We start from the raw sequence: 16,294 nt of genomic DNA on the forward strand, positions 1-16,294 counted from the left end.
ACAGACATTACTTTTTAAGTGCTGGGCTAAGGAAAACTCATGGAGAAAGCCCAATGCCCACACACAGTCCCGCTCCCAAAGAACTTGTAATGGATGGACAAGAGTTTCAGCGTAACAGCTTGTCCTGAGGTCAGACAGCAAAGAGCCATGACCTGGCAAAAAGAGGCCTGGGTTACAAGAGTTGCCCGTCCATTACCGTTGCGTGGGAGCACGGTGTGCAGGCACTCTGCTTTTGCTACCATCGGTGGACAAATCGGTATCTGTACCTCCCGCAGGATGTGATTTCTCCCCCAGAGTGCTTGTTCAGTGCGATCGCTGGAGGGGGGGGATCTAAAGAAGAACTTGCTTTTTGATTGTTACAAAGTAAAACCAGATACAAGGCAACTGAAATATGTCCTGCTATCAAACTTCTTTGCCGCCATCTAAGAACTACTAAATCTATCAATGGTTTTTTTCTGTGGGCACAAAAAGGACCAAAAGAAAACATGCCACCAAAAATGCAGTTATTGTTTTTTTGTTGCTGTTGTTTATGGAGGGACTCATTTAACATATTCATACATTTTGAATGTTACTGCATGCCTTCTTCAAGCGAGAGCGCAAGAGGACATACGCAGTTAACTGGATTCAAAGTCTGTCAGATCAGAGGCTGACGGAGAGCAGGGGGTGGTTTGTCCTACTTGCTGAAATATTGTCGTTTCCAGGGCCTGATTACTTGTGTTCCCGGGAAATAAACAAACCAAATGTACACCTATTTCCAGTAAGAGACACAGGCCCAAAGTGCAAATAAACACTGCTTAGATTTCAATCTTTGGCGAGTGGTTAAATAATGGTTTTATAATGTATACAATGGTCGATGGTCTTGACATGCCTTAGTGTTTAAATGAACAGGTTACTTCTTCTGTCAAAAGGTGTCCACGTATTCTGTAAATGATCGGTTATAGAAGACAACGTCGAATCAAGACTTGTAGTGTAAGTCGTAATAAACACACTGCTACTCAGTCGCAGCCAAATCTCCACGTAGAAATACTAGATTTCACAGGGCCAAACTGCAGAGAGCCTTGGCTTGCAGCAGAAAGCACCGCAAGCGTAGAATTGCATCAAAGACGATTTGTGAGTCAGGAAAACCCTGAGACCACATTGAACATCCCGTTTATAATCTTCATCAATAAGATGTTTGCTGCCAATTCTTATGCTCTAAATGCTGAACAGACTCGCTGGGCAAAATAATCCATTTCTGATGCCAACATGCCATTTCTGCTTTAACTCTGCTTTATATTGGTAACAGAACCAACCTAGTGATTAATCAACTCATGTACTGTAAGGGGTCATTATTTATCGCTTTGGAAGAGCATCTTAATACCTACTGTTACACCGGCAGAATGCTAGCACTATGTAGAACAGGCTGCTAGGGTTTTGACAAGTTACATGAATATCTCACATAATATACAGTGTTTCCTTTAGGATTTTTTGTTTTTTAGCAGTGGGGGCAGGACTGTCTGAACAACCTACACTTAGAACGGACCCACCGTGGTGATGTTTTAGGTGGAGCTGTTGGTTTAACAGTCGACTCAGAAGAAAGCGAACGTTTTGACGATAAACTACATCAACACAACAGTATGTGGAGTTAAATTGGGCCCAACAACCTCTGAATAGTTCTACTTGTTGTTAAAGGGATACGCCATCGTTTGTTGAAATAGGGCTTATCACGGTCTCCCCTAGCTGTAGATAGATGGGCAAACGCATTTTTTGTGCACGCATTGTTTTATTCCGGTACAACACCGGCAGCGCCGCCGCTAGTTGGCTTAGCGTAGTGAATGGAATCCTATGTTGCCGGTTAGCATGTTGTGAGTAAAAGTGAGCCAACAAAAGAGACAAAAAATGTGTTGGCCCACCTATCTACAGCCAGGGTATACTGGGATAAGCACTATTTCAACAAACAGTGGCGTATTCCTTATAATTGCAATGTGGGGGGGGTACATTATGTCGGCAGGATAGTTAAATTTTTTGTACAGCTCTATTTCTGATACCATGGTGGCAGAAATTTTGCCATGGTGGGCCGCCACTACAAAATCAACATAGAGGAAACACTGATATAGTAGCACTTACATGACTTATTCGGTCATTGTGCTTAACTTAATAAAAGAACGCCAGTAATACAAGTAATCATGGTAAATGCACAGCGGAGTGTACGACTGAAACTGTACGGGGTGTGGTGACGAAAAATGGCACCGTCAGTCACAAGTAAACCCTAGAACTAGCCCATTCACATTCATAACTATTCTAACTTAAATGTGCACTTGCACCCGTATGATTGGCCAAAGCTGTCCATTGTCAGATGATACGACATTAGGCCTGAACGATTCGGGGAAAAATATGAAAAATGTGTAAGGACAAGTGGAAAACGAAATGACTCAGGAAGGTATCCTTTGTGTTACTACCAGTTCTTTTTCACGCAAAAGTGAATCCAAATGTAATACTAAAATGGAATTAAGTGGTACTTCACAGGTTTACAATCTCCAATCTCTGCACAACGCAGGGCCCCATTGCTTGGCAGGTAAGATTCCCCCCCCCCTGCATCATCCAACTATAGGACACAAAGAAAATGAGATGGTGCATTATTGTGCAGCAGTTGTCAGGCATTAGTGCTGAAAGTGTCAGTCAATACAGAGTTACAATAGATGAGACAAAGGGTGGGAACTGAGCACAGTGGGGTGAAGTGATCCAGTTCCACGAAAGACAGTGAAACAGCCTGGAGGGTCTCATCAGGAGCAGATTCACTGAAATGTAATACAAGCTGGAGTGTTATGTATAATGAAAGACGGGAGAACCCTGATCACTCAAGCCTACTGTGCTGCAATGGCTGATGCATACCTGTATTGTATTCAGAAGGGCATTCATTTCCCCTCCGATGATTACAGCGGAACACCAGCTGTATTGTTTATTTGGTTGAAAGCAGAAATGATATGCATTGATTTCTTATTCATTCATTGTTGAACTTGGCATTGTATCTGTGAATGCAGGCAAAATGGGCCCAATTACAGCAAGCGATGCCTCCCTGTGACTCCACAGCAGAGCAAGATGATGAAGGCTTCAAACTGGAGGGAAAGAGCAATCAAAGGGCCACTTGTTTGTTTTTTTTATTTAACCTTTATTTATCCAGGTAAGTTTATTGAGAACAAGTTCTCATTTGCAACAACGACCTGTAGTCCTAGTATGCATGTCTTTATGGTGGGAAGAAACCAGAGCACCTGGAGGAAACCCACGCAAACACGGGGAGAACATACAAACTCCACACAGAAAGGCCCGGAACGACCTTGACTCGAACCCAGAACCTTCTTGGTGTGAGGCAGAAGTGCTAACCACTGAGCCACCGTGCTGCCAAATTGCTTGTTGTCTTTTTGTAAATTCAAAAACCAAAAACAATTCTTGCTGTGACTGACAATGGCTCACTTGGGACTACAGATTAGATTAGTCAACCACGCACTTGTGTTGTAGGGCTTCACTCACCAGTCGCCAAATGAGAGTACATTTTCCATTTGGCGAGGGCTATCCGCCACATGGCGAGTGAATGTTTGTACCAAAATAGTTCTGTTTTTCAGTCTTCATTCTGGTGAAGTTGCAGCTACTTTCTTCTTTTCCTCTGCTGTCTGTATGTCGAGTTTTGCGCTAGTAAGTGGTCTGTGATATTTGCTGAAACTGATCCTATGTCCCAGTAGAACTACATGAAGCATGTCATTAAAAAAAATAAAAATAATTAAAGCTGCGAGCAGCGAAGGACGGGCCCTCGCGCCTCTGGGCGCGTCGGGGTTACCGGCGGACGCCGCTCATTGCGACTGCGCATTTGCGCGGCCCTCCGACGCCGCGAATCGTCAACAATGAAAAGGGAACTTCCCGCCGGGTACAACGATACCTCACACAAGATTCTACGTCATGCGGTTCATTAGCTGTGAAAGGGGGCGTGGCCAAGGAATAGGGGGCGGGTCAAACCATCACCAATAAAAAAGGAAGTCTCTGCTGAGTTCAATGATACCTCACACAAGACTCTACCTTAGATGGGTCAGCATTTATGAAAGCGGGCGTGGCTTGAACATAGGGGGCAGGCCAAACCATCACCAATGAAGAAGGAAGTCACTGCTGAGTTCAATGATACCTCACTCAAGGGTATACCTTAAACGGTTCAAATGTTATGAAAGGGGGCGTGGCTTATGCATAGGGGGCGGGCCAAACCATCACCAATAAAGAAGGAACTCTCTGCTGAGTTCAATGATACCTCACACAAGGGTATACCTTAAACGGTTCAAATTTTATGAAAGGGGGCGTGGCCTGAGTAAGTGGGCATGGTCATACTATAGGGGGCGGCTCAGTATCACATGTAGACCACACATTCTGAGTTTCATGCAAATCGGATGATGTTTGTCATATAAGGCAGATTTCCTGTTGCCAGCGGGGGGCGCTATTACCAAAAGTCAATTTTGGCCTGTAGGTGTCCTCAGGCCTGGACCCTTGTCAATCGTGAGAAATTTCCGGCAGATACGACAACGTACACTCAAGTTACAACAACTTCTTTGTTCATCGCTAAACACTCAAAATGACCACCACGCCACGCCCACACCGTCTGACGAAAAGTTTCTTTTAATAACTTTTCATCGTTAAGGTGTTGGGATGGTACAGACTAAGTTTGAGGTCCATCGTATGAAATCTCTAGGAGGAGTTTGTTAAAGTATAGCACCTTGACTTTTACGCCTACTTCCTGTTGCCACTAGGGGGCACTATGACTTTAAGTAAATATCGGCCTTTATTTGTCCTCAGGGTTGGACTGTTATGAATCCTGAAAAGTTTCGAGGTAATTGGACAACATACACTCGAGTTACACCAACTTCCTGTTTCGGCGGCGAAACGCACAAAATGGCCGCCCCGCCACGGCCACTCCCTATGACGAAAAGTTTTTCTTTTAACAACTTTTCATCTTTAACTTCTTAAGATGGCACAGACCGAGTTTGAAGTTGATCGGATGAAATCTCTAGGAGGAGTTCGTTAAAGTACGACATGTGACAAAATCACACTAATTTCGAACATTTAATTCAAAATGGCAGACTTCCTGTTGGGTTTAGGGTATGGCTCTAATGAAGTTTTTTGTACATCTTGACATGTTACATATTACCAAGTTTTGTGAGTCTACGTTAAACGCACTGCAGGGGCTCAATTTTCTTAACTTTCTAGGGTGCGCTAGCGAGCCATTTTTGTGCGCCTATTCCCGAAACCCTTAAAATACGTACATTTTCACCAGACTTGATGCGAATTTGGTGAGTTTTTGAATATGTTAAGCCCCTCAAAAAGCCAATTCATTTGACGGGAAAATAATAATTCCTTCAGTTTCAATAGGGCCTTCGCCGCTGTCGGCGCTCAGACCCTAAAAATCACGTAGCTCTCCACAAGCAGAAAGAAAACAAAAAAGGAGCTAAAAACGCAAATTGCTCATTCAAAGTTAGGACTAGCAAGATCATTAGCAGTTAAGATACAGCCTATTTAAATTTTTATCATGCAAAAGACATTTTTAAAAATAAAAAAAAAAAATATTTGTTTAACTAACTAATTAAGCAAAAATCCTATCGTCGGTTTAAGGTTAATCATTAACATCCCTACCAGCAGGACTTGCAACCCCAACCATAAAGTTATGTTAAGTAGACCTAAGTTACAAAAAAAAAAAAAAAAAAAAAAAACCTGCAATTTAATATTTTGGCCAGTAAAAAAAACACGCTTGGCCGGTGGATTTTTTCATCTACCCACCAACTTGGCCGGTGAGTCAAAAAGTTAATTTCGGACACTGTTCGTACTGCTCCAGTGTCCTTGACATGACCATCCACACTGTGGCCGAAATCATTTGTCAACTTATCAATGAGTTGATTCACAAAACGCATATATGCATACTTTTATTTTTTATTCAATTATCATTTCAAATTCCTTCCACTAAGCCATGATGAAACGCAGCTCCCTCAAAAAAGGGATTACGCCATGTTACCTTCTTTTATTTTTAAAGATTTTTTTGGGCATTCATGCCTTTAATGGATAGGACAGCTAGACATGAAAGGGGAAGAGAGGGGCAAAGACATGCAGGAAATTGTCACAGGTCAGACTCGAACCAGGCATACACTTCTATATATGTGCGCCTGTTCTACCAACTGAGCTAACCCGGCCTAGCGCCACGGTACCTTAACAGAGATTCAAAAACAGCAAAGTGGAGATAATTATAATAATTAACATGACTGAATTGTTGCTCTTATGGAATCGATGCTGTGAAAATGGGCATTGTAGTGAATATATCAAAACAACAGGTAAACAGTAAACAGTGTTGGGTTTGCACTAACCGAGGATAAGGAAAAATGACAGCCTGCCTCTAATATAACCTTCTTCCAGATAAATAGCTTATTCTCTCTGCAGATTATGTAAACAAAAGGCCGGTATTGAGAACGTATGGCAAGTAGATTGTTAACAACTAAACAACAATTTCATCGAGCGCGTATTCAGCCAGCGGCACTATGACATGAAAAAAATTCCACAGGGCTGAACTCTGTTAGGAAAGCAATGCATTTAAATGTGTCATTTTATACAAGGACTGCATTTATTTCAACCGCTTTTATAATTGCAAGCATTAATGCAGCAACAGTAGCCATTATCATATTTACATTAGTAAAAACAATGGGCCTTCTTAAATCACTACAGATTTAGAAAAAAATTCAGAAAAAAATATTCTTTTTTAAAAATTTTAAAATAAAAGAATCCAACAATTTTCCAACATAAATGTACGTAGATCTTCGTTTGCTGTAGTCACATTTTTTCTCATGCAATTGGATTTTTTTCTTTTGGAGGGGGCTTGGGATCATACGTGTGTGTGTGTGTGTGTACCCAGTTGGTCAGGATTGCTTCCCTATGTCAGAGGCTCGGGGCAGATCCCCCTGCCTGAGGCTGCTCTCTGATGTTGCTAGAGCTCCTCATTGGGCCTCACAATAAAAAAAAGGCCACAGTTGTTTTTTTTCCTTCGTTTCTCCATGAGAGAGAATAAAAACTCAAGTTGAATGAGAACTTTTTTTTTATTTCTTTTTTTTGACAGTGGATCTTAGATTCTAGGGGACAGCCTGCTGATGAAATCGGATCAACAGTTGACTTGATGATTGCAAAGAGCCGTGGTTCGCCAATTTAAAATTCCACAACCGCAGCTTTTAAAAAAGTTAGCCGAGGCAGCACTATTGTGTGATGTTGACATTGTCAGACAGCAAGAAATTAAATTGGAACCCAGCTGCTGCAGGGGCCACTGTTTCTAAATAATGTCAGACCAAATATTACACTGTGCTCCATCAGTTGTCCTAAGGTTCCTGATGGCAGCACAAGAGGAATCATCGGGTGGTTACCAAACTAACAAAAGACTCGTGCTCTTTGGGTCATTAAAATCCAAAACAAATGGTAATCTGGCCTGGATGAAATAATGGAATTGTTGTGCGAGATTGAAAGACAAAAAACGGGACAAGCCCTTGAAAATAGCAAGAAGTGAGGATGGCAGCAATGCCGGCCAGTAGAAAGTCACCGGAGAAGTAGTCTCGCGTTGCCAGACCTTCCTCCACAGCGCTGTGGGCGAGGGTCTGCCGAGTCCACACAGCATTCCGGTATGGGAGAAAAACGTGCTCTGGTTTATCGGCATTTCTTTAAACCAATCACAATCGTCTTGGGCGGCGCTAAGCGCCGCATGGAGCCACGGTGCCTCTGCAAAATAGCCTCGGGAAGGAACTTGTTTTGGTGGAACGTGTACGTTCTAAAGTAGTTTTATTCTTGCAACAGAAAACTCAGATTGGACAGATAGTCTAGCTAGTTGTCTGGATTTACCCTGCAGAGATCTGAGGAGCAGTTAAACATAGTCCTCAGAAATCCACCGGAGGTTAGAACGCCAACACAAAGATAGCCCAAGGTAACGGTGATCCAGCCTAAATGAGGGACATCCTGCAGAATTTCAGCCGGCAACGGAGCAATCCCGGAAGTGCAACGTCGTCGATATAGACTACCAGAGAAGACACCAAGAGTCTGATGAGGTCTGAATTTAAAAGGTGCTGTAGGTAGGACGGCGAAGAGCCAGGACTTAGCCAAAAAATTTGAACATCGACAACTTCCCCCTTTCTGCTAAAGCCCAAAACGGTCTCCTAAGCCCCTCCCCCTACAAGGGAGAATGAATGGGTGTATGAGCAGTGACTGACATGCAGTTAGACATTCATCATAGAATTCCTCTGAAAAGCCAAATATAGCCCAAAAAAATGACTTCATTTGAGAAACAAATGATCACTTAAAGTGATGTTGCATTGAGCTTCCATAAGGCTCGAAGACTGTCAAGAGACTGATGAAAAAAAGAAAAAGAAAAAAAAGAATGCTCCATAACGAGATAGTAGAGGCTGAGTTATTTTGACTTGTAGTCTCCAGTATGGGTCAAGCTCCAAAACCTGCTGATGTCTTTCAAACCCTATGCCGCCAGTTTGTAACAGGCTTTTTATTCTAAATCTGTAGTGTCCAAGCCCAAGCTGAGAAGACCCTATTATTATATTTTTCTCAGACTTGACAAAAGCTCCTCCAGAGCCACAAAAAGACATTGTACAACTGGGTTTTACGGTCTGTCTGCGTAGCAGTAACCAGAACGAGTCAACAGGTCTTGATGTGTAAAATCACAGAGAGTGCCCCTTTAAATTCTAATTGGCAGAGTGATTTTTGTGCGTAGAGTAAAGATGGTCATGACATGAAGTGAAAAAGTGCTGCATGGGCAACAGGTTTACTTTAATCCCTGAATAAATGCATCAGAGGCGTGTCGTGCCTTAGCTCCTTAGCTCATTCTTCCGTCGTTCTTTTCTTAAAGTGATTTGCTGAGTATTTCAAACTAGTCTGCATTTGTTTTTAGTGCACGCTTGCTAGAGGCCTCGGCTGGACAAGACTTCTACAAGTGAGGTTTGGAAAATATTTGCATTCACCTCAGTGGCCTTTTGTACATCAACGTTATGTAAATGTGATCATAAATATTCAAACGTCGGTTGAATTTTGACTAATTTCACGGCCAGATTGTCGAACTGTACAGCCCCGTCTAATTCGACACCTAGGCCAATAGGCTGCGTTCAGAACGGCAGACTGCCGCCCACGCCCACCCCCTCTCCAACCCTAGAGAGATTTGGAATCGGAGGGTGCTTACTTGACATCCCATCAGTCGACGGCTCACTAACAAGTAGGCCATAAACCCTTTTTTTTTTTTCTCTTTGATTACACTAAGTGCACAGAGGCCAGATGCGACCCAGCCCAGTCATCTGTTGGCTTGCCAGCAGTGTAGACTGGCTTGGGCAAGAGGAGGAGGAGGAGGAGGAGAAGGAGGGGGCGGGGGGTTCACTTGGGTCCCCTCCCTTCAGGAATAAAGCCATTGTTCTTCATTACAGCTGGAGAGGCTGCTGGGGTGGGGGGGGGCGCACAGAGGGAGAACAAGTCCATTTCCACACCTGTTTTCCATCACCAGGGCTCCTACCAGCTTGACTCAGAGCCAAACCACACTGGGTGGAGGATTCAACTGAGTCTAATAATGTCGGGTTTTTTTTTGTAATGGAAGCTGCCCGTAGTCAATGTTTTGTGCTGGTTCACAGTGATAAACTGAAATGGCAATTTATAACTTTTTACAAGGGAATACATTATCAATTCAGTCAATGATTTTTGTCAGGGGAAACAAAAAAAAGGGAGTCTGTAAAACCGCATTTAGATCATTACGGAACACTAAAACTCCAAATGAAACTCTGCAGCCATAACAGCACCAATAGAGCTCTTTAGCACCCATACAAGGGCCAGACATGTCCAGTTTATTGCTTTATTTAATAGAAAAAGTCAAACAACTTTTACTGTATTATTGCATGTCCCATATAGTCTTTTCACTTACAGCTTGGTCAACATAAAGCCCCAAAAAAGTAACTTAACCATCAAAGAAAAAAGCAACAATAAAAGGTCTTCAGAAAACGTGCCAAAAAACAACTTACAAAGTGGTAAAATCATTGGAAAAATCGGCAAAAATGGACCAAAAACTTCAGGGAAAGCAGCAAAACGTTGAAAAAGCGAGAAAAACTAGACGGGCCAAAATTTATTATGAACCTTAATTGATACACGGGCCGGATCAAAACCTGCAAGGGGCTGGACTTGGCCCGCGGGCCTTGAGTTTGACACATGTGCTGTACATGGTATTCACAAATTGACAAATCTGCTTCAGATGTAACAGAGATTTGTGATGATACGCACTTCGGGACAAGGTCCATTGTGTATTCATAAATCTATGCAAACTGGCGCCTAAACTCTTCTCGTGTGCGCCATCATAGATTTTTAGGAAAACTCTGCCAAATGACTTTTCTCTGATTAAGTGATGTCACGTGATATCCCTCATATTGGTACAGTTTAGAATGATCCTGCATTCATCACAATGAGGTAGTAGGAGAAATATGGCTGTCCATGCACCCTTCAGTTTACATACTTCAGTAATCATCAGACATCAAATTAAAAAAAGAGTAAACTGTGAACTCAGGCCAATAACCACTAACGAAAATAATGCCTGCAGTTATGCAATATTCCAGGCTTTATACTGCATATAAAAAAAATAAAAAAAAAAGTTGACGACTCATTCTGTACAGTATGCTGTATCTCAGTCAACAAAGATTTGACAATGCCGGAAGTAGACAGAGTAACTCCATACCACAAAAAAAGTTAAAAGTTCCAAAGTGATCTAATTTTACTCCGGTCCACTGTCTGACGGAATAGTGATTATTTGTACGCTGAAAACAAGCAATCTAAAATTTCAGAATGCCCATGGACAACCCGTTCTCACTCCAAACTCGTGAAATACGGACGCTTGGTCAGTGGCTGTCAGCGTCAGATACGACGCAAAAAACACCCTTCAGCGTGTGTAGAACGCCCCGGGCAGAGCAGCAGCTACGCGGCGCTTGAAGATGATGTAGTATTAAGAGAAACAACACTAGGGAGTAGTAGGAAAGACCGAAATTCAGCGTACGGAGGCTGGTTGAGGTGGTGGATGGGTCAAACAACACAGGGGTGAATGTCCCGCATGTCACTTTTCCTAAACCCAACTGTCCCGTTCTTCTTTACCTAAACCCAACTGTCCCGTTCTTCTTTTCCTAAACCCAACTGTCCCGTTCTTCTTTACCTAAACCCAACTGTCCCGTTCTTCTTTACCTAAACCCAAATGTCCCGTTCTTCTTTACCTAAACCCAACTGTCCAGTTCTTCTTTTCCTAAACCCAACTGTCCAGTTCTTCTTTACCTAAACCCAACTGTACCGTTCTTCTTTACCTAAACCCAACTGTCCAGTTCTTCTTTTCCTAAACCCAACTGTCCCATTATTCTTTACCTAAACCCAACTGTCCCGTTCTTCTTTTCCTAAACCCAACTGTCCCGTTCTTCTTTACCTAAACCCAACTGTCCCGTTCTTCTTTTCCTAAACCCAACTGTCCCGTTCGTCTTTACCTAAACCCAACTGTACCGTTGTTCTTTACCTAAACCCAACTGTCCCGTTCTTCTTTTCCTAAACCCAACTGTACCGTTGTTCTTTACCTAAACCCAACTGTCCCGTTCTTCTTTACCTAAACCCAACTGTACCGTTGTTCTTTACCTAAACCCAACTGTCCCGTTCTTCTTTTCCTAAACCCAACTGTACCGTTGTTCTTTTCCTAAACCCCACTGTACCGTTCTTCTTTACCTAAACCCAACTGTCCCGTTCTTCTTTTCCTAAACCCAACTGTACCGTTCTTCTTTTCCTAAACCCAACTGTCCTGTTTTTCTTTTCCTAAACCCAACTGTCCTGTTTTTCTTTTCCTAAACCCAACTGTCCTGTTTTTCTTTTCCTAAACCCAACTGTACTGTTCTTCTTTACCTAAACCCAACTGTCCCGTTCTTGTCCCACGTGTCAAAGAAACGTACATTATATTAGCCCACCCCCAATCTTTTCCTAAACCAAAGTGACACCAATAGTCCCGCCCAAGCGCGTTTAGATAAAGCGTGTTTAGATCCGACTAAAGGAGACTTTTAGCAACAATAACAACGCCAAAGGCACCTGACCAATTGTCCTTTTTTTTACGCGATGGGAGTGAGAATGTGTTGGCCAATGGAAATATGTTGGAGTCTTTGGCAAAGCTTAAATCTAGCCACTGCAACTTCATGAGACGTACAGTACATATGAAACATAACCAGTATCCAAGATCAAACTCACAGGAACCATGTAAACCGAGAAAAGAACTAAAAGATAATGTTTAAGTCATACACTTACCATACCTACATTTATTAACTTGTCATATGTAACATTTCCCCTGCATTCAAACACATACAGCCCCTGCTGACACTTGCACTGTCACAGTTACTTAACTTGGAAAAAAAAAGAAGAATTGAAGCAAAAATGCTTCTCAGTAAAACTGATGGATTGGAGTCTCAGTAAGCTTGTGGTCAGAGTGTGCTGCGTTAGCACCCTTTAGTAATACCTGTAAAGTACCATGCTCCTGCTCTGTATAATCTGCATTACAATTGGATTTACTAAATATTTGAATGCAGAACCATAATGGAATTGCATAAAGATGACTAAATGACATACATTTCAATTATATTACAGCATTCATAATTTACAGGATTCAAGATATGCCTGCATGGTACTTGCAACCACTATAGGATTGCACTCTTATTAGTTATTCATTATTTGGGATTATTCTTCCATCTTTAACTAAATACATTTTATGAACAACAACCTAAACAGAAAAGTGCCCTCCTACTACTACTACTACTACTACTACTACTACTACTACTACTACTACTACTACTACTACAACAAACAAAACAACTACATTTTAAATAAACTTGATTGAAATGTACAATTCCGTAATCCAAGAATTCATTAAAAATAGTGAAGTTATAGCCTGATTGACACCAGACCCTTCTCAGTTGTAACTGAGAGTGGGTCAGGGAAAGCTTCATTCACAGCGCATTTCCAAAGGGGCGTCACCAACGGACGCCGCTCAAATGCCTCTGGGAGCATTTGGATAGTCCTTCAACCAATCAGACCATTTGGATAGTCCTTCAACCAATCAGACCAACGATCCGGGTGATGTAGCAGCGACAGCAGCATCAACGGGTTGCTGCGTTTCGGTGGCCGTTATGTTGAATTTAAACAAAAAGCTGCTCGCCGTCGCTGCGCTATTGTCATCGTGTAAAGCCCGCCTCAACGGTTGTGATCGGTGCCTCGATTTGGAAATGGGATTGAATGGGCTCTTGGTCAGACTGACTTGCAGATCAAATTTCAAATTTGCCAGAAGTTCGTCAGGTTGTTCCCAGGCTAGTGAATTTAGGCAGAGAATCTAAATGTGAAATGTCACCGTCACAACCAATTCAAAGCCAAATTATTTGTAGAAGTCAAACTAATGACTGCCATCAGACTATTACTATTCTGTGCAGACTTAAGATACTAAATATACAAACTTTATGAGGCAACATGTGTGTGCTTATATTGGTACTTTTGGTAACAATGTGTTTTACAGTGCAGGTTCTCTCTTACCATAATGAAATTATATTTTCCTTTGATGTTTAAAAATAGCGGCGGCCAGGTAGAGCCCCTTACCTTTAAAGAAATATTAACATCACCTAAGTCAATTGCTATTTATTGAAATATACAAGGATTGTGTGAAATACGTGCACTGTTTAAGACATATGCCCGGTAACTCCCTACTTCCTGTTTGAGTCAGCTGAAAAGGCTTGTATATATTCTGCATGTAGAGACAAATGACTGACAAATCATATAAAACTAATAATGTTATTAGTTTATTTCCAAAGGATGATAGTTGTCTCTAGAGAGTCATCTGAAACAAGAGCCACGGCAGTCGAACGCAGTGAACTGTGAATGCTTTCTCATAAATCTATTTCACTTGGAGCACTTGGTGTGATTTGATAACCGTATGAGGCGAGCCTGTGTGCCAAAATGGAACTTATAGTCAGGGTGAAATTAATTAATGCAGCCTTCTCTCTGACTGCAAAGCAATTCCCCTCACCAACTTCCATTTATTTGCATTGAGTGGAGAGAAAAAAAAGAAAAAAAACACACACATCCTGCAATGCTTAGCACAATGTGATCCTGTGTGGAGGTAAATAATTGATGTAGTTTGTGCAAGCACGGCCTGAGCTTTGTTTGAAATCAGCGGAGCCATTTCCACGAATGTACAGCAGCACTGCCCACTGACCAAAGATCAACAAGAACCTTGTCTAGTTTTATTTGCTTTATAGGACTGTTCAAATTACTTGTCGCTTGAAAAAAAAAAAAAAAAAAAAAAAAAAATCAGCGTGCGTCCATTTTAATGGATAAACGTTGTAATGGATTAAAGTCTGGTGGGTAATCCACACTGTGACAAACGGCGACATTTGCCTCCCTGTTTCTCTCACCATTAGAGGCTCGACCTCAGCATGAAAAGCTGTATATTCTTATGGAGAGCAGCTTGATAACTTTGTTCGTAATCATTCATGACAGAACTGCACTTGACGTGATATAACGGGAGGATGAAACGGCACAGCAACTGTGCTGAAATTCAGCACAAAGCCTTAGTTTAGCCAGTTATATAATTGTGTAACCTATTTGAACGGGTTTATAGTTTGTATAGGGGTGCGTTGCACCCGACTAACGTTACTAGAATTGCACTATATGGTACGTCTTCATCATATCAATGCGCAAAGATAAATAACCCCAAACCGAATGTGCATCCCTCACTAGGGCACGACCTACGCTGACTTCGTAGGCTACAACACACGTTAACACAATACTTTATCCCGTCTTAGTCTGGTAAATGAACGTGTTCCGCAGCCCACCAACTCGCAAATTTATATCACTCAAGCCACAAATCGTTTAAATGCCAAAAAAGCGCATACAATTCATGTCGCAGTTTTCACCATCACGAGCTTTATCTGTAACCTATTCGCTTCCTAAAAGCATCGGGCTCAGATCACTACACCCGCACGAACCTTTGATGTTTCAATGTACGATGCTAATGCGAATCCAGTCCCGATATCACGAAAACACAGCCCGGAACGCTGTTGGAAACTCAGGCAAATTCATCTTCTCTTGTTTACCCGCAAGAGTACATACGTATTAGGAGGTAACAGAACACCGAGTGTGGACCACTCTAACATGCTTTTCACTTCGGCATACATCCAAAACACAGAGTGTCACATGTTTCACTAAAATGACAACTTTTCTAAAAAAAGGTTCGCACGTCGTTTGGAGTCAAACCACCGAAATCCAGCGGGGTGGCCGATAGTGAACGAATTCTAAAAAAAGAAGTTTAAATGGAAAATAACTGCTTATTCGAGAGTTACCTTGACGCCGAATTTATCAAAACGCCACAGCATTATCGATACGTTGTGAGTCACGTTCTATTGTGTATAAATCTGTGACTGAAGGACGTTCAATTAAATTATTAGAGCTTTGAATGGAGTTTGCTGTAGCGTTTCCTCAAACTGCACGTTGGCAGGGCTGCTGCATATTCCACTTTAACGCACCGCTGTTTTCTGTGATTTACAGCAGTCCAGGCTCCGTTGTAAACAATATGCCACTAAAGTAACCAAGCTAGCTAAATGACCAAACATTTAAGCATGCCAATGTATCTCTCGGTGCCCTTTGAGCGCCAAAAGACCACGCTATGTGTCTTTTCACAACAACATTTGGCCACATTAAAGAGTTGCCAGCTGTGTAGCGGCAAAAGCGATTTATAATGGTGAGCTGACCAAAGTGATGTATTCCTAGGCAGCGTATCTGTTACTACACACGGCAGACATAAATCTGCTCATTGTATTCTGTATTTCAACTTTATGGACAGTTATGTTTTCTTACTTGCTCAACAACATCATACATCCAAATGCTCCGCCGCGCACGTTCAAAAATTGCCCAGTAGCCTACGCTGATACAAATCACACTCCTCCATCTACATCCATGGGAACATGAGAGGAAAGTGTGTACTCCATTTAGACATCAAAGGAAAAGTCCTACCTTTAAGAAGAGCCGCTTGAAACATGAATAAAAAGAGAATAGTCGCGAGAGAGCCGCTGCCAGTGATCGCCATGTTGGACACCTGCTTCTGTATGGCAGAGAGAGGCAGCTTCACCTAGAGCTACGACGGGACTCAGTTAATGAGATGCGAGAAAGGGAGGGTACTATTTACCATATTCATTTAATTCGCAGCTTTTAAAAAAAAAAAAAATAATTATAA

The 16,294-nt window shown here is 42.1% G+C and overlaps 1 protein-coding gene across 3 annotated transcripts in view; it reads right to left on the minus strand.

The window, feature by feature from the left end:
- cadm1a (cell adhesion molecule 1a) overlaps nucleotides 1-16,201 on the minus strand; it is a 411,265-nt gene extending 395,064 nt beyond the window's left edge. For all 3 annotated transcript variants that reach the window (XM_028595123.1, XM_028595124.1, XM_028595122.1), the window contains exon 1: nucleotides 16,075-16,201. In XM_028595123.1, the coding sequence (XP_028450924.1) occupies nucleotides 16,075-16,147 (73 nt within the window). In that variant the 5' untranslated portion in view covers nucleotides 16,148-16,201. The remainder of the gene's footprint in view (nucleotides 1-16,074) is intronic.
- Nucleotides 16,202-16,294: the final 93 nt, after the last annotated feature.

This window comes from Perca flavescens, chromosome 13 (genome assembly GCF_004354835.1).
Source record: "Perca flavescens isolate YP-PL-M2 chromosome 13, PFLA_1.0, whole genome shotgun sequence".
Taxonomy (NCBI): domain Eukaryota; kingdom Metazoa; phylum Chordata; class Actinopteri; order Perciformes; family Percidae; genus Perca; species Perca flavescens.